The following is a 27,141-nucleotide window of genomic DNA, read 5'->3' on the forward strand; positions in this document are numbered from 1 at the left end:
TCTGGAGCAGAATTCACCTGTGATCTTGTCCTCTGGTGAACATGCAGGAATTACTCATTTCACCCTGCCCTGACAGCAGTCCAATCAGTGGCTAACCATGTGCTGATCCCTATATACCCTCTAATATTATTGTAGTGCCACAGTCAGAACTGGTGGCTGCAATTGACTGATTGAGAACAATGAGCCATCATCATCAGGTCTGCAATTGATGAGCCTGCACTTGAATCTGAAATCCAAAATGGAGAAGGTGAATGTAGTGAGCAGTAGGTCTGTGGTTACACCGTGTTGTATGGACTTCGTGAGAAAAGAGAATTTCTTCAGGGTGAGAATTGTTACAACTGAGGCTGCAGGAGTGCACTGTTATTTTAGTCCCACTACTGAGTCACAACGTAACTAGAAAATGTATTTTTTAAGTTTTAACAAGATGACCAATTAACTACCTATTGATGTTTGGTTGGAATCAACAAGGTCTATCAACAGGTTTCTTAACAAACAAATATAGGTTTTATCTGTAAAACAAAACATATTCTATGAAGATGCAAAAATTGTTTTAACATATAAAACTAGTGTCAGAGGTATAAATGCTTGGCTTTTGAAATAGCCCCAAGTACATAACCAAATACATGTGCACTGTTCAGGAAAAAGGAAAACAAGATTTCTCTGCAGATTTTGGCTTTCCAAAAAAAAAAGACAGCACAACAGATTATCCCTGAAGGCAAAAGGATCAAGTATAGAAAGTTCTGAAGTATGTTGCTGTGATGTTCTGGCTGGTATGATTCAGAGCTAGTTGTCTCTGAAGTTTCGCAACTACAGTTTGCTCAGGACACTACCATCTTGCGCTATCTCTTCAATCACTCTTTCAAAAGAATGAAGGTTTCATCTTGAATTCAACAAAAGGCTTCTCATTTCAGAAATGAGAAACCTGGCCAGCCTGTCCTTGGCACACTTTCCTCCAACTCCACTTATTCTTTGGCAAGCTTCCCTCCAACTGAATCAAATTAAACAAACACCTCTCCAAGCCAGTCTTTGCTCTTGATGTCTTGTACAAGGGTCAACAACCAAGCATGAAGTTTTTGCCAGTCATGTGATTTACAGGAAATCCTGTTTAAGAAAAATCTCCATTGTCCACAGTGAATTTTAAATGAAGTCGCGTAAACCGTTTTCGCAAAATGAAATAAATCCATTTTCTACAGTTATTCAAAACTTAACTCTTCCTGAAAATATTAAACTTGAAACATCCTCTTAAGGATGATGTGGGATATGAGAAGTTGCATATGATCGTGGTATTCTGCTGTTCTAGTTGTTCTTAGTGATGTCAAATGCAACAGCTTTTAATGACTGAAAGCGTTTATGAACTGAAGTACTATCTCCCTTTTTAGGACTCAGATATAACTCTGCAAATCCTACCTCCGTTTCTGTGCTTGAGTTATCTTGTCTTCCAATGTGGATGAATTCCAATGTGTTTGAGGAAGCTGTCTGCCAGAGTTAAATGGCTGGAGGTATTTGGAAAGCAGGTGTGGGGTTAGCAGGATTGAGTGCAGTGTGACTTTGGGTTGGAGCGTCTGAATGTTTTAAAAGGGCATTTTGCATTTAAGAAGTTGAACATTAATCCCAGCTCTCTGAATATTCTTGGTTAGACCACCAACCTAGAACATTGGACAGAAATAGATAATCCTTAGAATTTGCATGTTGCAATCAAGTGCCAGACCCTACACTGAGCATTAAGTATGAGTTATCAGCTGCATAATTTAATTATGTTGTGATAGAAAATTAAAGATCTTGAATTCTAATCAAATATAAAAATATTATCATATATTGAAAAGCAAGCAGTAGGTATCAAGCTTGGCTCAGTTTGTAACAGTTGCTTCTTTGCCAGAATAAATCTAGCTTGTTGCTCCAACATGAAGCTGATAGAATGGCAAATGGTCCCTTAAATTAATTTTTAAACTGAGATCCTATGCATTTGTTCAGGCAGATCCTAATGACACACAGCTTAATGACATTTTCATGGACACTGTTGTACCCTTAGCAAATACTGCGGCAAAACAGATGATTCATATAATTACATTTGTTTGCATTTTCTCTGTGAAGCACTTTTTAAAAATAATCCAATTACAACATTTAAAAGACATCTGTATGGGTGTATGATTAGGAAGGGTTAAAGGGGCTAGGTCTTAATGAGATGACTGGTTGGCATGGATGACTTTGACCAAAGGATCTGTTCCTGTAGTGTATGACTCTTAATTAAATGACAGCGCACTATGTAGCTTTGTGTATTCATTGGTATTCCAAGGGGTCAGATTTTTACCATTTGTCCATAAAATGAAAGGCCATTATTCACACAATTAGCAGATTTTTCTGATAGAATTCGTGTCTTTAAATGTAATGGTCGAATGCACTTTAATGGTTTTGGTTCTGAGATTGCTGCTTTGAAGAATGTTTCACGTGTATATTGAAATCCATTTGGCAGTTCCTTTTGGCATACATAGTGCACTTTGAGAAACATACTCATTTTGACTTTTTGTTGAAGTATCTTTGATCTGTTCATGTAAAATTTATTTACTGCTTGTGAATGTTATGCACTTCACGGGAAGGGATTCTACAGAATGGAGCACCTTCCATTTTGGTATTAAGCAATAGCTATTTCTCATTCAATGCAGAGGAAGGCTCACCCTGCTGTGCAATCTGATGTGATTAAACCCCCATAGAGCAGACATTACAGTGCTGTGACATCACTGTGCGCCGTATTTGAATGCAGGTCCCAGAGATGAAACCTTAGCAACTGACCAAGTATACCCCTACCCTTAAATTGCAAGGTTATGATTTTTGCTGTTAATTATAAAAATACAACAATCCTTCACTAGTTCAGACACCAGACGTGATTTTGTGATGGGTAACGGAAGGTGGGACTGTATTAATCTGAGGTGTAATTGCTGTTGATTTCCAAACTAATATCGATGACAAAATCACAGTTGTCCCAATCTAAATTCCCAATTGCATTATTCACCTTTTTGGAGCTTTGGCTTGAACAGTCTGAACCAAGTAAACAGTTTAATTCCGTCAATACAAAAATGAAATACTTTTTGTAGATGTTGGAATCCAGATATTAAAATATCATATGCTGGAAATACTTGGCAGTTTCAGCAGTATTTATTACTTCTCTTTATTTGCCTCTCCGTGCTCTGTTTCCTCCTCCATAGATGCTGCCCGATCTGTTGAGGATGTCCAGCATTTTTTATTTCTATTTTCAAGACTAAGTCTGTTTATTTTTCTATTTTGTAATGACTTCACGTGCCCAAAGAGGAACAAAATGTCCCACCATTTATTGAATCCGTTGTCTTAATTGTATCATTACGACTGACAGCAATTTGAATAGCTACCATCTGGAGCAAACCTCAGAGTGCCAGAGCTATTTTAAAATTATTAATTATTTAAATTTGTAACACATCATGCCTTTTCCTAGCTGCCTGAATTATGGAAGGAATTTCAAATATTACAGATGGATTGTGCATGCAAAAACATTTTCAGTATTGATTTATTTTAGTCTGGGCTTTTGTCAGGCTCTCTGGTGATCTAATCGTGGCTGCATGACTGATGATCCAGTGATAGTCTGAGTCTGATTCCCCTGTGAGTGCAGTAACAGTCAATTATTCCGTGCTGATTTTGTAACTGATTCTCTGGTGGTTACACAGTGGGTTTGAATCCATCATCTTTGACAATGCAGATGGATAATTGGTCTGTATTGGAGGTGTTTATCTAAGATCACTCTCCGAACAGGTGTCATGATATTTGTGTTTGATCTGTGCCATTGCAATAGAAAATATTTGTCCAAAAAACTATGACGACTAGTATGAAGAAGTCCTTTGTCTCATTCAGTATCATCAGATGGGCTGGACGTTTTGGTTTATTCACATATGGGACGTGAATGTCGGTGGCTGGCCAGCATTTGCTTATCTCTAGTTGTCCTTGAAGATGGTGGTGAGCTCCCTTCTTGAACTGCTGCTGTTGGTAGACCCACAATGCTGTTTGGGTTGGCATTCTGGCATTTTGACCCAGTGACAGTGAAGGAACAGTGTGAAGAGAAAGTGGTGATCTGCCTTATTACTTCTCGAACATTGAAAAAAACAAATCTATCTCCTTGTGCTTTCATTTTAAAGGGAATTTTACACCAGACTAAAACCCACTTATTGCCAATTTAAAATTAGTATGGTTAAAACAGAAATTACTGGTAAATACAGCAGGATGGAAACTTGTAAATGTATTGGCATTTAATCTTATTCCTATTTTATTCTAATGTCATTGAACATTTGAAGAACAGGCATGAAATAGCTTACATTTATATAGCTCTATCTAATGTTACTTAAACATATTTTAATGTGCTTCACATCAGTTAATTACTAGATGTAAATTGCTTTTAACTAATTAATTCCAAATCTGTACTTTGCAAATTGCTTGATTTGGCAACCTTGGAAATCTGTCTCAAAATGAGCAAAAGATTAGGCTTTCCATATTTTCTAATGGTAGCGTGAGCTAACAATGTAGGCAATCAAGAATATGTAGCTGAGATTTGGAATCTCAGCTCAGTGTATCGCACAAAGAAATCCATTCAGCAACATGCTTAAGTTACCTAGCTGTATCTCCACTTAAAAAGTCACCTTTTTATCTGTTGTAATTTTCAAAAAAGAAATTGGACAATTATTTGAAGGGGGGAGATTTGTCAGGTTATGGGGAAAGAAGAGAGAAGCAGGACTAAATGAATAGGTTCCTCTCAGATGTCTTTTGTGTTTTCTGTCTGTGATTCAATTGAAGGACAACTTTGCAATTCAAATGTTTTTGTGTGGAAAAAGTGTAACATCACTCTTATTTCAAGCCAGAGTGATTAATAACTATGACTCCCTCCCACAACTCAGCTCTAGTAAACTGGTGCATGCCATTTATTGTGTAGCATGGAACATTCGGTGATTGGCTGTGACCTAACCTTTACAGGAAATGATTGTAGCAGTATCTGAATATATGGTTCAGAATACAGAATGTGAGCATATTTGGGGGGAAAATCATGTTTTTATGAAAAAACAATAAGCACCACCTGTGCATTTTATGTTGCAGTTTATAATATCAAGGATTTGAATTCTTCATCTGTTTGCCACTGGCACAACATTACATAGTGCCTAACTTGTGTGAATAATTCTTTGAACTGTGCTAGATGCAGCATGAAATAATGGCAACATGTATTCTGTCCATAATTCCCTCCATTGCTCAGATCCTAATTTCAAATCTTGGATTCTGTGTTGGGGCCAAGTATCCACACACAACTGGGGAAAAGTAATTCACAGATTAGTGATTATAATGAAGTCAGCCAAGTGGCTCTCATAGAATGAGTTTCCTGATTGGAGATTGACAGCCCTTGCTGACAGATATAGAGTGTCAGGGTTTCTGTTCACTCAGAGCTGGCTCTGAGGGAGCTGGATCACTGTCAAGGACTCTCCACATGTAAATACAGGGTGACTTGGTGACGGGTTACCTCCCTCTGGAGTTATTTTCATTGGCAATGTGAGAAAAGCATGCTCCTGAAAAAATTCGCTCATAACATGCTTCTTTGAGTTGGAGTAAGCATTTCTGGCATCACAGGCATCATACTGTTATTTGGGAAGCTTTTCTAATTCAATCCTGCTATCAAAGACGCTGTGCAGTATGGGGAAAGAATGCTTTATTTTTTCTGGGCAAATGACATTGGGCAGATGAAAAGCAACATAATTCTCCTGAACCTATAGACCTGAGGCTTTTTCAGTTATTAGGAGACTAACTTTCCCTGAGGCACCAGATTCAAAAACCTTTCAACAGTTGATGGATTTCATCAAACTATATTACGACCCCATGCCTTCTGATTCTGAGATGCTATTGCTTTTATTTGGCAATTCAAGAACCAGGGGAGTCCATATTGGGATTTTTGACGAGGCGAAGATGACTAGCAGAGGCATGTGACTTTGGTCTAACCCTTAATGAGATGCTGAGACCCTTTGGTATGTGGGATAAATGATGCAACCATGCAAAAGCACCTCCAGAGCTGAAGTCTAACTGGACCTCAGGCACTACCACTGGCTTTGTCATTAGAAAATGCAGCGAGTGGAGGATATGAATTACAGGGTTTTCTGATGGAATTGGGCAGCCTCGCCAGACTGACTGTGCTTGGGGAACACAAAGGTGTAAATAAAGGGTGACTTGGTGACAGGATACCAGCTCTTGTGGAGTTACTTCAGGTGATTGTATAGAATGTATTGGTCCTAAAAGAAAAAGCCATTTCATGAGCTCCCTGTTACATGTTTTATTGCTGCTCAATTGATTTTCTTGTTGCTCTAGAAAGGTAATGAATCCTAGTTCTGGCTGCGTGCCATATCCCTATAATGACTAGGCACTCCTGAAACAGCTATCCTTTTGAAGACCACAAGTATAGGTCAGTTAAACTACAACAGCCTCTCGTATTATGAGTAGAACTAGTGCATGTGGCAAACAGCATTAGAAAGAATCTGAAATGCTAATCCCAGTGTAGTAGTAAACGCACTGTGAGTAAGTGCTTAGCTGGTGACTAAGGGATGTTGTTTGTAATTGTGCACCTGTGATTTAAACCAGAATAGATCCAGTAAGATTCTTGAGTAAGATGCTCTTTTTGGATAATTTTACCACTGTGCTTGAACCGGCTTGGATATCCAAGTCTAACTGATTTGAATAAGATACAGATTAAGTATTTAAATATTAATAGTTGTCAGCTGTGTCTAACAGACAACACTTCAGTCTCTGAGTCAGAGCTGTAGATTCAAAGCCCACTTCAGAGAATTATGTACATAATCTAGGTTGGTTATGGCACTGCAGTGCTGAGGATTGTTGTAGCGTTGGAGGTGCCACTTTCAGATGGATGGTCGTCAAAATAGACCCCAGGAATTCTTCCCAGTCTCCTTATACCAATGATTGTCCCTCAACAAAAAAATCATAAAAATAATTTATTGGATCATTGGTACATTTCTGTTTTGTGGGAGCTTGCAATATGCAAAATGGTTACTGAGATACACAGTATGTAAGTGATTAGGGGCTTCTTGTGGCTCAACGGCAGTGTTCCTACTCTGGGCCAAAAGGCCTGGGTTCAAGTTCCATTTGCTCCAGAGGTGTGACATAACATGCCTGAATAGGTTACGGTGTCTGTAACGTTGGCTACAAAAGGAGTTTAGCAGTACTGAGTTTGTGCAATGAGCTGTACAAAAGTAAGCTATTTCTTTAATCTTTTAAACATTAAAGATTCAAAATCAAAAGATCTATTTGCTATGAGATTGTTTGGAATGAAAAGGAATTCTGGTTAGTCCAGAATTATCACATTTACACAGAATATACAGGGGTTTACAGTTTACAAATGCTTGTATTCACAGAAGTGTGACTTTTAAGATCTGATGTATGAGCATTTTCTGTACTTGCGAATGGCTGCTCGATATTGCTCTGCTCTGTGTTCTGATTGTGTACAAATTGACTCATGAACAGAGTCAGAAATGGAGCTCGTTTGCAACCCGTAGACTGCCGGTAGCTTTAAACTAACATCAAGACAAAAATTTTAATCGTGGAGTACTAGCTGATGTCTCATTGTGTCATGCTTGTATAATCTGAAACCTGAAGTGTGGTTAAGCTGTCTTGCTGTTAACTGGTCTGTTCTGCTAAGACCATTGCACTAATTAGATAAATCTAGGCAATCGCAACTAGATGTACACTGCTATAATCACTTGGATACAAGGCTACCTACATTGTAAGCGCGACAGTCCAGCTCCATGGTTAATTTTCTGTTTGTTCTAAAATTCACTTCATTACTGAAGTGTGCTGTCTGGATCGGAGGGTGAAATTTACTACCTCCCTCCGTGTCCGAAAAGAAGCAATGTGGGACTCCTGCCAGCTTTCCAGCCAGGGGTTGAGGCCTCTTGATGCTTGCATTAAGTGCTGCCCATCATGGCTGTTTGCAAGATAGCTTTTAAATTTGTATAATAGATACATAGATCCATACACCTTCATCTTACCTATTAAAAATAAAGCTCGCAAATCTTCTGCTAAAGTTCAGTCTATATTATCTGGTTACCAAGTTGGTAAATTGTGTAAAAGTCATCTAGAAGCACATCTTTTTATACATTTTTTTTTATCCTTTTGTGACCTAAAATTGTAAAGGTTCAAATAAAATTTCAAAAAAAATGCAGTACACCTATTTCACAACAGCGTGATTAAAATGATTTACAGAATTTTTATTCAGTGGCTCCTTTAAACTTTCCAGCCGTGCTCAAACTGACTGAGTTGGAATGCTCTTGAAGGGCCAATAAAACCTTTTTAAAAAAATCATCTTTATTGATTTTGTTTTGAAGGGTCTCTTTTAAGGGCCAGTAGTTTGGACTGCTCTGTGCCTTGCACCTTACTCTCTGCCTGTTTAGAATTTCAAATTGGTATCCTATATGCATCATTGGAGGTCAATTTGTAGACCTTGATGAGATGTCCTTCGGAAGAACTTGATCCATTTGGCTGCTTTTTATTAAAGAGTGTGAATATGGTAGTAAACTTGGTCGTGTGATTGTTTGGGATGTTATTTCCTGTCAGAGAATCCATTTTTTTCTGTACATTTTTATGCTAACATTTCCTTTTGAAAAAAAATCCGACTAGACGTTAAAGCCAACTAACTGCCTGACCTATGTTTTGGTAACAAGTGAAAGGTCAGTGCAAATTCCTTATCCGTGAAGCAGATATTTAACACTTTAGTACAGTCCTTTCTGCCGTAATACGGTAGTTCCATTCTTGTGCAACCCCGTGTTATAAGAAAATCACGTAATAACAGCACCATTTAAACTGATGGGGCCGGAATCGTGTTTTAACCAATACACACTTTAAAAGTTTGTGCTTTAGAAATGGTGTCCCAAATTTGTCAATCGCATTACATTATCGAAACGAGTGTTTTAGCAGAGTGACCTGTATCTGAATGGGGAGAGGCGCATGGGGAGTGAGAAAAAGATAGAAAGTTAATCTGTCTTTTTTTTCATGTTACTAATGTCTTTTTTTAAAAATCAAGTCTTTGAGAGAAACCAAAGGTGTTTTGATTGAAAACAAACAATAGCAATTAGGAATGGCTCAGATGTAATGAAAGAGCATTGCGGCTTCTGGCTAGCAGCCTGTGGGTTGGCAAGAAATGGACTGATCATTAGAATCCATTGAGTGATTTTGGAGTGGGGGTGGGAGATGGGGAGCCCTGATGATTGGGTAGAACAGCGAGTTCAGTTTTTAATCTGGCTTTTACAAAGCTAGTTATCTAAAAGGGTTTGGAATAATGATGGCCTGAGAAAGTTTGATCTTTTGTTTGGAGGTCAGTACACCCTGTAAGTAGAGTCCTATCAACCTCTTCCCTGCAGGTATAAGTGACCTCTATAAGTAAGTCTAACCTTCCCATAAAATTAGAAGTAATTTCGTGGCATTTTTGATATTGATTACTTTATATGTTAAATTGCAGCTGTTCCTTCATCACTTGCTATTTGTCATAGCATTTTAATTTTAAATAGGCATGCTAGAAGCTTATGCCTGTAGTTGGGGTCTGCTGTTTCTAAGGAATTAGATAATTTTAGTATGATCATAATCTAGCTCCCTATGTTTTCGACAAGTTGCTCAATTTTAAATGGACACGTTGCCTCATTTTCAGGAATACTATCAGGACTAGCAGATTGCACTGAGATGTAGCGAACTACAGACTAGTTTCAGTCTTTCAGTCAATGTAAATTCACTAATACAAAGATCACGTTTCTTCCATGTGAGGTAAGATTACCTTTCCCTGGCACACAGATGTTTGGCTGTTACAATTTGAATTGTTAGGCCATTATTTGACATACCTCTGGAGGTATGTGGTACAAAAACATAGGTTAGAACTGCAATCGATTGCTTAACTCTGTTGCTCAATTTTTCTTTGGCTGAGGTTGAAAAAAATTGACCTGGGAGGTGATTAGTTATATTACATATCAGGTAGTTACATCCAATCCCCAATTGGATTTATATATGCAATGGAAATTGCAGGGTACCAGAGACAGACTTGCAAACAGAATTCAACATCACAAATGTTTAGCAGATTTTACTGGCAGTGATTCTAAGGTATGTCACTTTCAATCTTTCTGTAACTTGGGAGTTTGTTTTCCACTACTATGAGCATATAATTAGAGGTTCAGTATGACGCACTGATAATATTGAGTGTGATGATGTGTTCGTAGAATCCATTCTAACAATACTATAAAGATCAGTGCTAAGTCCATCATCTAATAGCTCCCATTTGCAGGCTTCACTCTTATTAAGAGAGTGTTTGTAAATTGCCAGAATAAAACTGGACAGCACTGGTTCTTGCAGACTGTCTTTAGTCTATTTTATCGACCTTATTTGGTATGCCATAGTAAACCATCTGCTGCAGACTGAGTGAGCGAATCTTTTGCTTGTCCCCAATGTGAACTCTTACAGACCTGAGTAAAGGAGGGGCAGAGTTAGCTGGGGGCTGTACCCTTTCTACTACAAACAATAGATTCTCAACAGTTCTCTGTGAAATCTGTGTTTGTGTGTAACAAGACAAAATGTTCTTAAGTGTGTCCTTAATAGTTGGGAGAAAATTTGCTGTTCATTTATGTTCAATGAAGGAAGAGAAATGTAATTTTGTTTTCACTGCAATGACTGAAACAGCAGCTCTTACCCTCCAGCTGAGTGCGTGCCATTTGAATGAATATTCATATTCTCCTAGGATCTGGAATAGATTTTTTTTATTGCTCATGTTGCTTAGGAACAGTAATAGATGGTAATGCTGTGAAAGGTTTAAAGGCTGGTACCAGATCTGGCTTTTCCTTCAATCTTGCTTAATACTTGTTTCAGTTTCTGTAATGTTCTTCTTTGTACAATGGGCATTAATTTACTCTGATTGTCTTGGTCATCAATCTTGGGATTTATATTGCAATTGCTTTACGTCATTCTGATCACCATGGTAACTGAACATAAGCTTGAAATACTGGAAGAAAGGTCATTGTACTCCCCAACCTGTGGGGGACAATTATAAAAACAGTGCTTGAAGAGAGAGGACAATATTTGTGGCTTAAATGTTCATGTAAAGATGTTTTTAATGCATTCTTTTTAGTAACTGTTGGCACAAATAATAGTGCATTAATGGTTCAATCGGCAGGCTTGGCTTCAATCCTCCGCCTCCGATACAGGACTCTGCAAACCCGATGGGCAAGTTTCAGTGGCTGTGTTGATTAATTGATAACACTCTAGGCTGTATGACCGTTACTAGAATGATCTATTATCAGGACCATTAGTGCAGTTTCTGTAGAATCCACAATGTGGTATATTTTCCAGTGTGAACACACTAACCTGAAAGTGAAATGGTGGTTTAGAGTGAAATGGAATATACCATACTAGTGTACAGATATTACCTAACTTTCAGAGTAAGAAGGAATGTATTTCAACAACCCTTTATCATATTTCCAGGATGTCTTCTAGCACCATACAACAAAAAGATTTGTTTTTGAAGAGCAGCCTGTGTTCCCAGCAGACACATGGTGCACAATAAAGTTCCATAAACAATAGCCAATCTCACCATCTAATCATTTTAGATAATGTCAGTTAAGCTAATACTCTTCAACAGGATAATCTGCAGAACGTGTTACTTTTGACTATTGATGTTATGTTCAGCTAAATGTAGAGTTTTGATTTATTGTCTCATCCAAAAGATCATTGCCCGGATTCTACAGTTTCAGTGATAATGAAAATGGTAATGTTTGCCATAAATACTATCAACAACAACTAAACTTCACATGCGCACAGCTAAACCTGAAAGTCCAGAGGTTCTGTCAGTGATTTCAGGTTTCTCCTCAGCTTTGCTATAGATGGAGATATGATGAAATCAGTTTAAATGACATGAACATGGAGATTTATATTTTGTCTCATTATAAAGGCCTTGATAATGAGGTGTAACTGGGATTTTCACAGTACGAACTTCATAAGTGAATGTTTCCGAGGAGTTAGGCATAGTTCATTGGACCAAAGGGACCACGTTGTGCTGGGAGAAAGTGGGAGCAGGGTAGAGAGTTTGATGATCAGCTGCAATCCTATTGATTGGGGGCAGGTTCAAAGGGCTGAATGGCCAGGTCTTGCTCCTATTTCCTATGTTTCTAATTACCCCCAGGAATCTAATTTTCTATGTGGAAAGAAGCTTTTCCTTTTGTTTGGAGGGGTGAGAAAAAATCCGCATTTTAAAATTTCTTAGGATTGTTAATGAGGTTTTTACATTAATCCTAAGACACTCAGAATCTTTACTTTGGTGTTTGTCAAAGTGATTAAAAAGTGAAGCATAATCTGTGGATTTTGCTTCCTGGTTTGCTGCTGTTGAGAATTCTTCAATGTGATTAGCTGCTCAGACTTCTTGGTGACTTCACTGTTTGTGGATGCTAAAACCTCCTTATGCTAATACCATATTAAAGTCATTGAGAACAGTGGAATCCAGAGGTTAGTTGTTCCTTCATCTACAGCTTCACAGTCTGCTGTGAAAACAAAGCAATTGCTGCTTGTGTCTTACTTCAGTTCTGCATCACATCCTGAACCAGTAGAACATTTTACCCTCAGATTATGATCTCAATCAGCTCTATTTTGGTCTCGATCCACCATTTATGCAATGTATTTTGTCCTCTTTATGTATTGTTATTCACACCTTTTCTGCACTACATTTTGTTGGCGCATGTCCATCAAATCTATTTTTTTGTTCTGCATCTTTCTGATCCTCACTCCTTATTTATCAAATATAAATTTGAGCACTTTGCATTGTGATCTAGATTCAAAATCTCATATGTAAATTCGCAATAGGAGTGGTTCCAGCAGTGAGCCTTATAGAGTCCTTGATGATCTCTGGTTCCTATAGTTCAGCTTTTTATCTGTTCGCAGAGTTTTAGGATTAGGAATACAAATAGTTCCTTGGTAGCTTAAAAAAAGTAAGAGTACTGCTGATAAAAGATGTGCGTCAAAGGTTTTGCACACTCAGGACACTTTGAGATAACCAACTTCAGCATTCTTGCATCTGTTCTGAAAGGTGCAAGCTTAAAAGCTTTGACAGCAAGTCCCCTTCTTTCAGCAATGCCTAAGAGGTAGATTGAGTGAAAATTTGTAAATTCAAGATAATTGACAATCACGTCACCCAGTTCATATCTGAACTCAAAGAAAAACAGAAGTTGCTGGAAAAGCTCAGCAGGTCTGGCAGCATCTGTGGAGGAAGGTCAGAGTGAATCTTTTGGGTCTGGTGACCCCTCCTCAGAACTGAACCTGAAACATTAACTGACTTTTCTTCAATGATTCTGCCAGACCAGCTGAGCTTTTCCAGCAACTTCTGTTTATGTTTCTGATTTACAACGTCAACAGTTCTTTCGGTTTTACTCCTATCTGAGCTCACTTGTGTTATCACTTCAGGCATTGGGCAGGCAGGACTTTCCCCTTCTTAATTAATGCTGGATGTTGGTATCTGGGTTACTGTCGGACAGAGTTTACTTGAATGATTGCTTGCTACTATTGATAAGTCACCACAATAGTATCAAGTTCTGAATAGATCTTATCACAGCTGTTATAGCTCTCTCTCGCCATCCCCAGAGGTCTATTTTGAAAGACTATCATTTTGGAAAATGTATGTTTGTAGGTGCTGATTGAACAGATATCCAGCATATAGCCAATGGATATCCGTGAATATATCAGATATTTTTGTAGAACTAGAAATGGTACAATTTGAAAGGATCTACCCTGCTGTGGAACTGATATTAGTGAGTGCTCTGAAACTGTTTAAACAGAGGGTACACCTGATTTGCAGGAGGGGAAAAAACAAACATGTTTCATTTTCTTATCTCTCGTGTGGAAAGTACTTGAAGACATCAGTGAGTTAGAAACAATCTTCTCGTGTATAAAATGTGACACTTGCATTTGGCTGTCGTTGGGTCATATCGCCTGTGTTAATATGACACGTGAATGAACGTGAAGCAGACCTAATTGGTGCAAAATAATATTTATATTGATTTAATAAAGAGACAACATAAAGATTATGGACAAAAGAAATGAATTATAAAAGTGCTTTCGCTGCATCCCAAAAGTTATGTAGACAATAAAAGACGTGAGGTTTAGTCTCTGCTGGAGGAATGTGCAGCCGGTTTGCTCATACCAATCTCAGAGAGAAAGTGAGGGCTGCAGATGCTGGAGATCAGAGCTGAAAATGTGTTGCTGGAAAAGCGCAGCAGGTCAGGCAGCATCCAAGGAACAGGAGAATCAACGTTTCGGGCATAAGAAGGGCTTATGCCCGAAACGTCGATTCTCCTGTTCCTTGGATGCTGCCTGACCTGCTGCGCTTTGCCAGCAACTCATTTTCAGCTCATACCAATCTCAAACAGTCAGCAACATGTTGGTGGACCGGATGATCTTTTTTTCAGTGTTGCTGGAGGATAAATATTTCCCATACCACCAAAGTGGCATTCCTGTTTACCAGTGCCTGCTGACACATGGCAGCCCTCACAGCTGTACATATGCACACATCCGGCAACAAGCACAACCTTCTGGTTTTAAATCATTGCCCATTGAATGGAAAATATGTAAGAAGTTTCTATGGAACAACTCAAGCTCAAAGCAAAGGAATTGTGTTTTCAAATCCCTCTCTAACAGAGCTACTTGTTTATGAAGCATGCTGTGGGATCCGGAAGTAAAGTAGAATGCATTTTTGGTCACTGGCTATCATAATAAAGAATTGTTTAGTAGGGAATTTGAGCAGGATTAGAACCAAGCAAATGCAGTGCCTATATTTGAAAACCGGTATTAACCAAATCTGAGGAACACTAAATCCTTTAACTTGCCGATAGTATTGAGTTGAACACTAGAGATTGGAATAAACATGTATAGCAACAGTAACTTTCTTCAACGGTTTTAGGAAGAAAATCTCCACTAGAAACCCATTTAAGATTGATTTTGAAGATGTTCCAAGTACAATATGGCCATCCAAAATTATTTTAGAATTTGATTAGACTTAATTAAGTCTTTGCTAAGTCTTTGCTAAGTCTCTGCATGTTAGTCTGATCATTAAAATCGATACAAAATCAAGGAAATAGAAACGTACCTGTCTACTAAATATGGAACAGAGTACGCATAAAAGCAAAAGTCAATTTGTTGGCAATGTAATATATAGTACTGCAGGAACCAGTGTTATGCTCATTATCTCTACTTAAATGATACGTATACAGAAATCAATTATCAGCCTGTTAAATTTGCAGCAACATTAAATAGGTAGAGAAATATGAGTGGAATATGCAGTTAAGTGAAGTGCTAAAATCATAGGTTTGATAAGATGCAAGACTTGCCAGCGAGGCAATGATGCATGAGAGGGGAAGCTATTTTTGTGCCTGATGTCGTCGTCATCAATCACTCTGATGAGCTGTAGCAAGGGTTGAAACTCTTCTACGATGCCTGAGCTTCGAAAGGGATGATCTTTTGCAGCGGTGTGACATTTCAGTTTGAATTCAGCCCATCCCGAGGGTTCAATTAATGGAACAAAACCAAGATACTGGGATTTGCTCTAAGTCTGAAATAAAACAGAAAATGCCAAAAATACTCAGCAGGTTTGCTTTCTGACAAAAGGTTTTGACCTGAAACATTATTTTTCTCCCCACATATGCTGTCCGATATGATGAGTACTTTCAGTACTTTTTGTTTTTACATCAATTGGCATTGTTGTCAGACCAACAGATCTGTCTGATCACCACACGTTAACCTTGATGAATATGTACTTACTGCCTCACTCAAAGGTAAGGATGCAAATAGTATTTAATTTAAGATGTTCTTAAGGATTTCACTTCTACACTTGTTGCATATATTGCATTTAAAATGGTATCTCGACTGATGAGGACAATTTCTTAAGCATGGAAATATTTATGACACAGATGTGAATTCTTTTTTGCCCTTTCTGTCCCCCCTTCACTAAAAGAACTGCCCACCTTCCAGCTCTTGAATTATTTCACCAGAGCTTATGGCATCTCAAGCACGCATTCACATGCATTTAAATGTGATGGGGTCAAGGCTTCAGCTTTTACCACACTTGCAAGTAGTGAGTTACATCACCATCTGCATGAAAATAAGTTATTATTTTAATTCCCCTCTAGCCTTAGTCGTAGAGATATATGGCACAGAAACAGACCCTTTGATTCAACTTGTCCATGCCAACCAGATGTCCTGAATAAATCTCATCCCATTTGTCAGCGTTTGGTCCATATCCCTCTAAACCCTTCCTATTCAAATACCCATCCAGATGCCTTTTAAATGTTGTAATTGTACCGATCTCCTCCACTTCTTGTGGCAGCTCATTCCGTACATGTGCCACCATCTGCATGAAAAACTTGCTCCTTATGTCCTTTTTTAAATCTTACCCCTCTCACCTTAAACCTATGCCCTCTAGTTTTGGACTCCCCCATTCTGGGGAAAATACCTTGTCTATTTACCCTATCCATGCCCCTCATGATTTTATAAACCTGTATAAGGTCACCCCTCAGGTTCCAGGGGGAAAAATACTCCAGCCTAATCAGCCTGTCCCTATAGCTCAAATCCTCCAAGCCTAGCACCATCCTTGTAAATCTTTTCTGAATCCTGTCAAGTTTCACAACCTTCCTGTAGGAGGGAGACCAGAACTGCATGCAATATTCCAAAAATGCACCCACAGCATGACCTCCCAACTCCTGTACTCAGTGCACTGACCAATAAAGGCAAGCATACCAAACGCCTTTCACTAATTACTTTAAATCCATGCCTCAGATTATTAATCTCTTTGCTAATGGAAATAGGTAATTCCTTTCCAGTCATAAATTTACACATCTCAATTAAATCTTCCCTCACTCTCTTCTGTTCCAAAGAAAATAAACCCAGTTTCTCCCATCTTTCTTTCTAGATAAAATTCTCAATCTTGGCAATGGTGTTGTACATCTCTTCTGTGTCCCCACACTAGTGTGATCATTTCCTTCCTATGAAGGAATGTGGTGACCTGAACTGTACTCAATACTCTAGCTGTGGCTTTACTCGTACGATTCCACTACATCTTCCTTAGTCCTAGGCCACTAAGAAATACTCCCCATATTGTCTTACCTGCCTGTCCTCTTTTAATTCTGACAAGTGTAGATGTACAGTTCAAGTTTTATTCTATTCCTCTACTACTAAGAAGTTTTCCATTTATGCATATTTTCATTATTTGTTTGGCTTCCCCAAATGCAATACATGATGCTACTGTGGATTGTATTCCATTTGCCATTTCTTTGACCAGCTCTACTGCTTTCTTTATCACCATAAACCACGCAAGAAATGTTCAAATAATCTACAAGCATCTTAATCATTATATTTATGTGTAAATCACTGAAATGTGTCACTAACAAGGGTCCCATCTCTGAGCTGTGTGGAACTCTGGAAACCTCCTTCCCATCAACCAGTACCCATTGTTTCCTGCCAATGAGCCATTTGTGGATCCAACTTTCTCATTGACTCAAATTTTTCATTTTCATCAGCGATCTTGCTTACTTGCTGGAAAGTTGACGTGACATCCAAGCTGATAGCACTGCTGCCTCACAGCGCCAGCAACCCTGGGTTCAAATCCCGCCTCAGGCGACTGACTGTGTGGAGTTTGCACATTCTTCCCGTGTCTGCGTGGGTTTCTTCCGGGTGCTCCGGTTTCCTCCCACAGTCCAAAGATGCGCAGGTTAGGTGAATTGGCCATGCTAAATTGTCCATAGTGTTAGGTAAGGGGTAAATGTAGGGGTCTGGGTGGGTTGCGCTTCGGCGGGTCGGTGTGGACTTGTTGGGCCGAAGGGCCTGTTTCCACACTGTAAAAGTAATCTAATCTAATCTAATCTAATCTAATCTGATTTTCAGAAACTGGATCGCCATAGTCCTGTCCAGTCAGGCAGTTTGGAGGGTATTAGCAGGTGTTTCTCAGCAAGAAAGTATAAGGGTGGAATGCCCATTCAGCAGTACCACTGAGAAACGTGTGGCAGCTACTGCAAAGGCAACCACTATCATAATGACCAAGGTCTCAATTAAGTGCTTTTATGGAGATAGTTGGTTTCTGGGTGTCAGGTGAAGAGGGGACAAGGGGGTGTGGATATCAGTAGCCAGCCTATTGTCTGTCTAGTCTCTCAGTCTTGCTGTGCTAGTCAAACTAGTACAGACGAAGGGCTGCTCCATCCCCACACTCCGTGATAACTGCCTAGATTGATTTACCATGAATTGGCCAATCCCTTTTGTCTTGCATGGAGTTGAAATAATTGCAGTTTTGTGGGAATGAATCATCCTTTAAATGTTTATTAATTGACACCTTTAATCCCTTAAAAGACAGGGAGACAAGAAGGTGGAAGTGGTGAAATTCCAGGCAAAATTAAGTTCTGGGCTGGAGCTTTCAAACTCCATCTATTTCTCCCACCGTCAATTGAGAGACTTAAAGTATTCAAATAATAACCATTTAAAGGATGATTCATTCCCACACAAGTGCAATTATTTCGGCTCCACACAGAAAAAAGAAAATTAATACAATCTCTGGGTCTACCACCTTCACAACTGGAAAACACCGCCCTTTGATTCCAAGAGTTGTTAATGTCTTTGTGGGACATTGTCAAAAGTCTTGCTAAAATCAAGCAGACTACATCAAACACATTATCCTGAAAGATCCTCCTCAAATCTCAATCCTGTTTGGCAGACAGTAACTTTCCTTTGCATATCCACCTTGACTGTCCTTGATATTTTGTGCCACTGTACCATCGTTTAGAATTTTTCCACTAGTTTTCTCAGTGCTGAGGTTGAACTGACTGGCTTACAATTACTCTGGCTAGTTGTTCCTCCCTTTCTGGGCTCAGAAAGATTACAAAAATAAGTGTGACTGAGGAAAAGCTATGTAAGTGAATAGTTGCCCTTCGACATGAATCAGTGAATCTCCATTGCAGCATTTTACGGTCTCATGAATGAGTTATCACTTTCTTCATCTGTAAAGAAACTTCTGTGTTCGTCTTTAGTGTTAAAGGATTAAAATTTGTGGGCGTCTAGGTGACTGAAGGGTAAGTATTTTGACCTGTTTCAGATTTAAAAATGTGCAAAGCAAAGCAGATGTTTTCACTGTTCTTTGACCATTGTTACAGTTTTGATCGTAATTGGGCAGATGACATGAAGGACCATTCTTGATTAGTTCAGAATAGTTCCAGATCTTTTCCTTGTCTTTTGAGAGGCCAAAAGGAGCTGGAATGTGCAATGAAATGTTTGGACACTGGCAATTTATAATATTGCTTCATCTATATTGAATGAACAAATTGATCACCTAACTAATCTTTATCCTTCTGGCATAACCAGTATACTTGTATTCTATAGTATTTAGCTAGGAAAGGAAAGTATCTCATTCCTCATTGTTCACCCGACCTAATTGCGTTGCTACTGTAACAATGCTCACCAAAGTTCCTTTGGACTTTTTTTCAGCAATATCCTTGTCCTCCCCAAAATGCATCAACTCCAGACTGAATTCCATGTATCACTTCTGTCTGTTGATATTGTTTTGAACTGGTGTTAAAAGTTTGAAGCAGTAAAAGCTTCCACTCCCAATTAATGTTTGAGGCTTAATTGAAAGATTCTTAGTCAAAACCAGAATCACAACTTTGTTACAGGCAGACACAGAAGTTAAACTTAAATTTCTGTACAGTGTTATTTAAAGGATGTTTACTCCCTGACTTGGCCTGCCGTGAATGCATTAGTACATAAGATTGGCTGCCACCAACTTGAGAAACTAGTAAAAAGTGACTACCAAAAAAACGCTGAAATAGCCTTCATAAAGTTGACATTTTGGGCTTATAACACAGACCTTTTTATTGTGTCTGTGTGCGAAAATAAGTAATTATGCAGACCACGTAACTGTGTGCATTATCCATACCTTGCCTTGTAATGGAAGAACCTAATACATTACTCTATATTAAAGTGAGCAAGAAAATCAAATTTTGAAGGCACAAAGTTGGTTGGGGATTCAGTAGCATGATCCCTTGAGAAAGGTTTAAAATTTTTTGATTTAAAACTTTGCATTTTTAACATTTTAAGCACTTTTAATTTGTACAAATTAAAAGCTTTTCCCTCTGCTTTTCATGTAATTAATTTCCCCTTTCATTGTTAGCCATAGCAAGATTGATTACCATCCATTGACACCACATTTATTGTCATTCATTCCCCAGTCCAAAAAAATTACCAAATACAGTGCTTCAAACTTTAATTTGCAAGCACGTGACCAACCAAGGTATAGCAATTCGTTGGTTTCTTGTTTCAGTGAAATTGATGCTGACTTGAATGAATTCCAGATGTGCTCTTGTTTTTTTATTCCTGAAGTGTGGATTCTAATCAGATTCCGTACATGTAACACAAAACAATTTTCATATACGGTACATTCAAATGAAACTGATTACTATTTGTAAATCAGTTTGAAAACCCAGAGTACTGAGGTATACTGTATTGAATACAATGTGTATTAATTGCTGACATTGAAGTGAATTTAACATTAGAGAGGGCGCAACCTACTAATTTCCTTTTTGGAGAAAGTGATACTTTTATTTGCTGTGCCATTGCTTTTTGTCTTGCTGACATAGTCGGTGATAAGTAATTTATTATGGCAAATTCTAATGTTAGGAAGTGTTTATAAAATCATGAGGGGCATAGATAAGGTGAACTTTGGGAGTTCAAAACTGGGGGGGGCATAATTTTAGGGTGAGAAGAGAGTGTTCTTAAAAAAATGCCAGAAGGGGGAACATTTTTGCACAGCGATTGGTTTGAATATGGAAGGAACTGAGGGAGGAAGTGGTGGATGCAGATACAGTTACAATATCTAAAAGACATTTGAATAAGTTCATGAATAGGAAAGGTCGGGAGGGATATATGCCAAATGCAGGGATGTGGGACTAGTTTACTTTGGGAACATGGTCGGCAGGGACTAGTGGGACCGGAGGATCTGTTTCCATGCTGTATGACTCTGCTGACAGTATCTAAGATGAATTGTCCCGCTCTGTTCTCGAAGTATTTGTTTGCCTTGATTCCTTCTGAAGCTTTTGAAATTGGCTTTTGTTTTATACTTAGCATCCAATTTTCTCTCTTTCAGAATAATTTGCAACAATGGCTACAGAATCCGGCACGGATTCTGAATTGACGAATGTTCAGCAGGATTCCCCACCACAGGAACAGCAACCTGTCATACAACAAGAGTTGGCAGCCAATAAAGAACATAAGCCAGCAGACACCAACACTAACCAGCAGGATCAGGTGATGGCAGGCACCACTTCAAATTTTTTTTATTTACATTTTGGCTCTTGCATATCTCCAGGTGACATCTTTTAATTTCAGATATGTATAAATGGGCTGGATGACAGACTGCCAAGGTGGTTTCTTTCAGTGCAATTAAAGTGCATTTGAAGTTGTGGTGTAAGTTTTATGAGGGATGGTTGGTGCGTAAGAATCCGTTTTCACAGTAGAAGTGAAAGTGCTAGAGATCCAAAGAAAACGAAGAATAAGTCAAAGCGATATAAACTATCTGAATGCAATATATTTATAAATACACTGTAATGGAGAAATCAATGAGATTAAAGATGGATGAGTTTCTAGGACTCCGCGGTTTCTTCCCCAGGGAAATAAAAGAACTAAGTGAGAAAATTGTTGAATCTGTTAATCATGGGTCTTCCAAAACTCTAGATTCAGGAATTGTCCCCCTTGAGGTGCAAAATTGCTAGTAATAGGTCATTTTTTGATAAGCTAAAAAGAGAGCAACCTGGAGCCCACAACCTATTTTAAAGGCAAAATAACAGAGGTACTGGACAAAATTCAGTTACTCAGAAACCAGCATGAATTTGTAAAGGTTTAAACATGACTTTACCTTTGGTTTTTTTCAGGATGTAACAAGCATTTTAGTTAAGTGAATCTATGATGCTATTCATACAATTGCTGCCAGGTACTTGTCAAGGCTCTGCTGAACGTACACATGCAAAAATGAGAGTGTATGGGACAGAAAACAACTTATTTGCTCAAATAGGAAAATCTCTTGATTTATACTGAGCAGAAGAGAATGTGTTTTGTCTGGTGGAGACAGTAAATTGAACTAAATGATGTCCATGTAAATTGTTATTTTACTCTGAACAATGTTTAGCATTCTGGAATGTGGGAAGGGTGGCGGTCAAAGGGTAGGTGTGGGGAGGAACCATAAGATCGGGGCAGGGGAGGTCTATGTAATTGAGGAATTGACCAGGATCTCAGAGAGATCAAGCCATTCAGAATATTAAAAGGAGAGGGGACTGATGTTTGGTGGTATTATGCTGGAGATGATGGACATGACTGGATTGAATGCAGACACTGAATAATGAAAAGCCTACAGTGGCCCTGGGATGGCAGGGAAAGGCGTGAATGCAGAATATCAAATAGAACTGGCACAGTTGAAGCCTCGTCAATTTTGGGAAGGGTTTTGGTGCAAGATTGTAAGCTAAGGAGAGGGAGTGACATTAGGCTTAAGAAATCATTTACATGCTTTGACCCATGGATTAATGATGATGCACATTGACATTGAATATGCCTGGTGTTGTTCCCCAAGGATCTATTTTGAGGTTTTCATCAGACTTAGAAAAAGCTTAATGACGGACAGAGAGCTAAGCTAGATGATACAATAAATAGTGGAGGTGGGAACCAAACATTGCATGGGAATATTGATAGAGTAAACAAATGAATAAAGATTGTGGCAGTTGAAGTTCATTACAAGAAAGCACATTGGGTTATCCACTTTAAACTGAAGAAGGATAGATTTTATAGAAAGATGGCTACCTTTTTAAATGGTGAGATGCTAGGAACAGTAGATGAGCAGACTAACTTATGGACTCAAGGCCAGAATTCACTACAAGCTAGAGATCAGGTTTAAAAAAATATCTTGTGAAATATTGACCTTTATACAAAGACTAGAATATAAAAGGCTAGGATTTGTGTTACAGCAGTACATTGCCTTGAGTAGACCTCATCTAGTGTATTTCACTCAGTTCTGGGTTCTGCACCTTAAGGTTAAATTGAAATGTTGGACAAATCACACAGGGATGAGAGACTCGACATAAAACAGCAGACGTAAGGCCACACATCAAACAAAATCAGGAATTTTGTGAAGATTACCCTTGTGATTTTATTTCATTATTATGAAAGACAATTACCTCATGTAACTAAATGAAGTATTGCTGTGTCCCCATTTAAGACAGCAATTACTACATGATTGGGACAAAGAACAAAGAAGAACGAAGAAAGTTTACAGCCCAGGAACAGGTCCTTTGGCCCTACAAGACTGTGCCAATCCAAATCCACTGTCTAAACATATCGCCCACTTCCGAAGGATCTGTATCTGTCTGCTCCCACCTACTTGTGCATCTGTCCAGATGCACCTTAAATGAATCTACTGTGCTTGCCTCTACTACCTCTGTTGGCAACACCACCCTCTGTGTAAAGTACTTTTCGCATGTATCCCCCTTAAACTTTTCTCCTCTCACCTTGAATGCGTGACCTCTCGTTATTGAATCCTTCACCCTGGGGAAAAGCTTATCTCTATCCACCCTGTCAGTACCCTTCATGATCTTGTAAATCAAGTCTCTTCTTCCCCCCCATCTTTTTTCTAATGAAAACAATCCTAACCTACTCAACCTCTGACTTCGTAGCTAGCACCTTCCATACCAGGCAACATCCTCATAAACCTTCTCTGCACCCTGTCCAAAGCGTCCACATCCTTTTTTGTAAAGTGGTGACCAGAACTGTACACAGTATTCTAAATGCAGCCGACCCAAAGTCTTGTACAATTTTAACATGACCTGCCGCTCTTATACTTAATACCCCGTCCGATGAAGACAGGCATACTATATGTCGCCTTGATCACTCTATCCACCTGTGCAGCCATCTTCAGGGTACGATGGACCTGAATTCCCAGATCATTCTGCTCATCAACTTTTCCCAAGGCTGTTCCGTTTACAATCTAGTTAGCTCGAGAATTTGACCTCCCAAAATGCATCACCTCATTTGACCAGATTGAGTGCCATCTGCCACTTTTCTGCCCAACTCCAGTCTATCTATATTCTCCTGTGTTCTTTGACAGTCCCCTATGCTTTCTGCTACTCCACCAATCTTTGTGTCATCTGCAAACTTACTGATCAGACCACCAATGCCCTCTTCCAGATCATTTATGTATATCGTAAACAGTGGCCCCAGCACTGGCCCCTGTGGAACACCGCTGGTCACCTTTCTCCATTTTTGAGAAACTCCCTTCAACTACTACAGTCTCCTGTTGCTCAACCAGTTCTTTATCCACCTAGCTCGAACACCCTGCACACTTTCTCCATTAGTTTACCATGGTGAACTTTATCAAATGCCTACTAAAGTCCATGTATATGACATCTACAGCCCTTCCTTCATCTTTCAACTTGGTCACTTCCTCAAAGAACTCTAATTTGGTAAGGCACGAGATTCCCCAGCACAAAACCATGTTGCTTCTCACTAATAAGCCCATTTGTTTCCAAACGTAAATAGATTCTATCCTTCAGTACCTTCTCCAGCAACTTTCTCACTACTGACGACAGGCTCACTGGTCTAAAGTTACCTGGAGTATCCCTACTACCCTTGGACAGGGGACAACATTAGCATCCCTCCAGTCCTCTGGCACTTTACCTGTGTTTAAGGATGCTACGAAAATATCTGTCAGGACCCCAGCTATTTCCTCTCTCGCCTCCCTCAGCAACCTGGGATAGATCTCATCTGGTCCTGGGGATTTGTCAACCTTAATATCCTTTAGCCTACCCAACACATCCTCCCTACTTATGTCAATGTGATCCAGAGTAAACAAACTTCTATCTTCTAATCTCAACATTCATCATGTCCCTCCCTTCAATGAACACTGATGCAAAGTAATCATTGATAATTTCACCCATTTTCTCAGGTTTGACACGCACCCTTCCTTCCTTTATCCTTTAGTGGACCAACCCTTTTCCTGGTTACCCCCCTGTTTTGTTTTATAGGCCTCATTGATCAGTTTTGGAGTAATTGTTGAAAACAGTTAGCCAGCCAACAGTTAGCCAACAGAACTGCTTTATTTGTGAATCATAATTCATGGAGGCTCTGGGAACAAGCAGGGATGTATCTTTCATGGAAGTTATAATAATGATTCTCTTGTAGTGCTGGATTTTTAAAACACATTTGACCCATTTAGTTATACTGAAAAATTTATCATTGCAGCCTTGTGGCATTGGTAACAAGTTGTTTAACCATAAGCTATTTCACAACTATTTGCTGTCTGTATTTATTAATTAAACATACCTTAAGATATTTAGCTCAATTTCTTTAATTTAAAGCTCAAACTGAATTTTAAATAGAAGTGAGAGCGGGTTTAAATATGTCAAAAATTGACACAAAGAGCGATCCTGTTCAACCACTGTTGAGGTCATGACCATTTCCATCTGGAAGGATACCGCCATCTGCAAGTTTTCCCCCCAAGCTACGCATCATCCTGACTTGGAAATTTATCGCTGTTCCTTCACTGTCGCTAGGTCAACATTCTGGAATTCCCTCCCTAACGATGTGTATCAACCGACAGCCCATGGACTCCAGTAGTTCAAGAAGGCAGCTGAGCACCATCTTTTCAAGGGCAGCTAGGTACAGACAATAAATGCTGACCCAGCCAACAAGGCCCATGCCCAATGAATGAATTTCTAAAAATGACTTCTAGTTATGGAGGCGTACAGCACAGAAACCAACCCTTTGATCCAACTCATCAGACCAGATATCCTAAATTAATCTAGCCCTATTTACCAGCACTTGGCCCAAACCCTTCCTACACATATACCTATCCAGATGTCTTTTAAATGTAATTCTAACAGCCTCCACCACTTCCTCTGACAGTTCATACCATACATGTATCGCCCTCTGCGTGACTTCGCCTAATCAATAAAATTGAGTTCAAAAATCGAAACATTTATGCTATTTTTTTCCTGCAATACCCATGAAAAATAATTATTTTGCCAGACATCATCATGTGACAATTTACATAAGGTTCTAAATTTGTAATGGCATGGTAATAGTGAATTTGTTGATTTGTTTGGAATAAGATCTTATTTCAGACCAGCCAAAGAATTCTAAAAATATTGCTCAGTAAATTTTATGTAACATCTTTGACCCAGATTCTCTAGAAAAGTATGCAACTTAAAATTTAAACGTATTTTAAAAATAAGTTTGGCCATTTTGTTCTGCAAAACAGACCTGTGCACAAGTGAAAAGTAGGAAATTGGAGTCTTAATGTATTTAATTTGTAGTCAGTTAAAATCATTTTTCCTCCCCCCAACAGAATGCTGAAAAAGATAAAAAAGCAGAAAACATTCCAAAAGTAGTTGAAGAGCTGGATGCTGGAGAAACAGATGATGACAAAACGTCTGAAAGGACAACACCTGGCAAAACCCCCAAATCTCCATTAAAAGGATCCAAGAAACCAAAGACCATGCTATGCAAGGTGGCCCTTCTGGATGGCACAGATTTTGAGTGTGAAGTGGAGGTAAGGGGCACTGTACCATGTTAAGGATTTTTTATTTTGAATGGGCTAACAGCCTCCATTGAAATAGCGAACCAAAGAATTTTGCATGAATATGCCATAGACTGGCATTATGCAAGCAGACTGCATAAATTTCAAACCTCAATGGTTGATTCAACAAGTACACAGTCACAAATTTCCGTCTGTGTGGTTTAGTTTAGCCTTTGTTTCTTTTAACCTTTGTTTCATTATAACAAAAAGTTTTTCAAAAACAGATTCTCAATGGCAAGAAGGTTCCAAGCCCTATCTCATACTGGACGTTGGGTCCCATTTTTAGTAGAGCTATGTAATATGTAGCTTCTTGATGTCGATTTTCAGTTTCAGGCTACTGGCAACAATCCTAATGTAGATCATGGAGTCATAGCGATGTACAACATGGAAACATACTCTTCGGTCCAACTCGTCCATGCTGACCAGATATCCTAAATTAATCTAGTCCTATTTGCCAGCCTTTGGCTCATATCCCTCTA

The 27,141-nt window shown here is 38.9% G+C and overlaps 1 protein-coding gene across 8 annotated transcripts in view; it reads left to right on the forward strand.

Moving 5' to 3' along the window:
• Window positions 1-27,141, forward strand: part of LOC122560188 (band 4.1-like protein 3) — a 277,917-nt gene that overhangs the window by 134,242 nt on the left and 116,534 nt on the right. For 7 of the 8 annotated variants that reach the window (XM_043710581.1, XM_043710574.1, XM_043710579.1 and 4 more), the window contains exons 2-3: window positions 21,191-21,351; window positions 26,432-26,635. In XM_043710581.1, the coding sequence (XP_043566516.1) occupies window positions 21,205-21,351; window positions 26,432-26,635 (351 nt within the window). In that variant the 5' untranslated portion in view covers window positions 21,191-21,204. Of the gene's footprint in view, window positions 1-15,647; window positions 15,846-21,190; window positions 21,352-26,431; window positions 26,636-27,141 lie in introns of those variants that run through there. The other variant, XM_043710576.1, reaches the window with a different exon arrangement.

Source organism: Chiloscyllium plagiosum, chromosome 20, assembly GCF_004010195.1.
Source record: "Chiloscyllium plagiosum isolate BGI_BamShark_2017 chromosome 20, ASM401019v2, whole genome shotgun sequence".
In the NCBI taxonomy this organism is placed as follows: Eukaryota; Metazoa; Chordata; class Chondrichthyes; order Orectolobiformes; family Hemiscylliidae; genus Chiloscyllium; species Chiloscyllium plagiosum.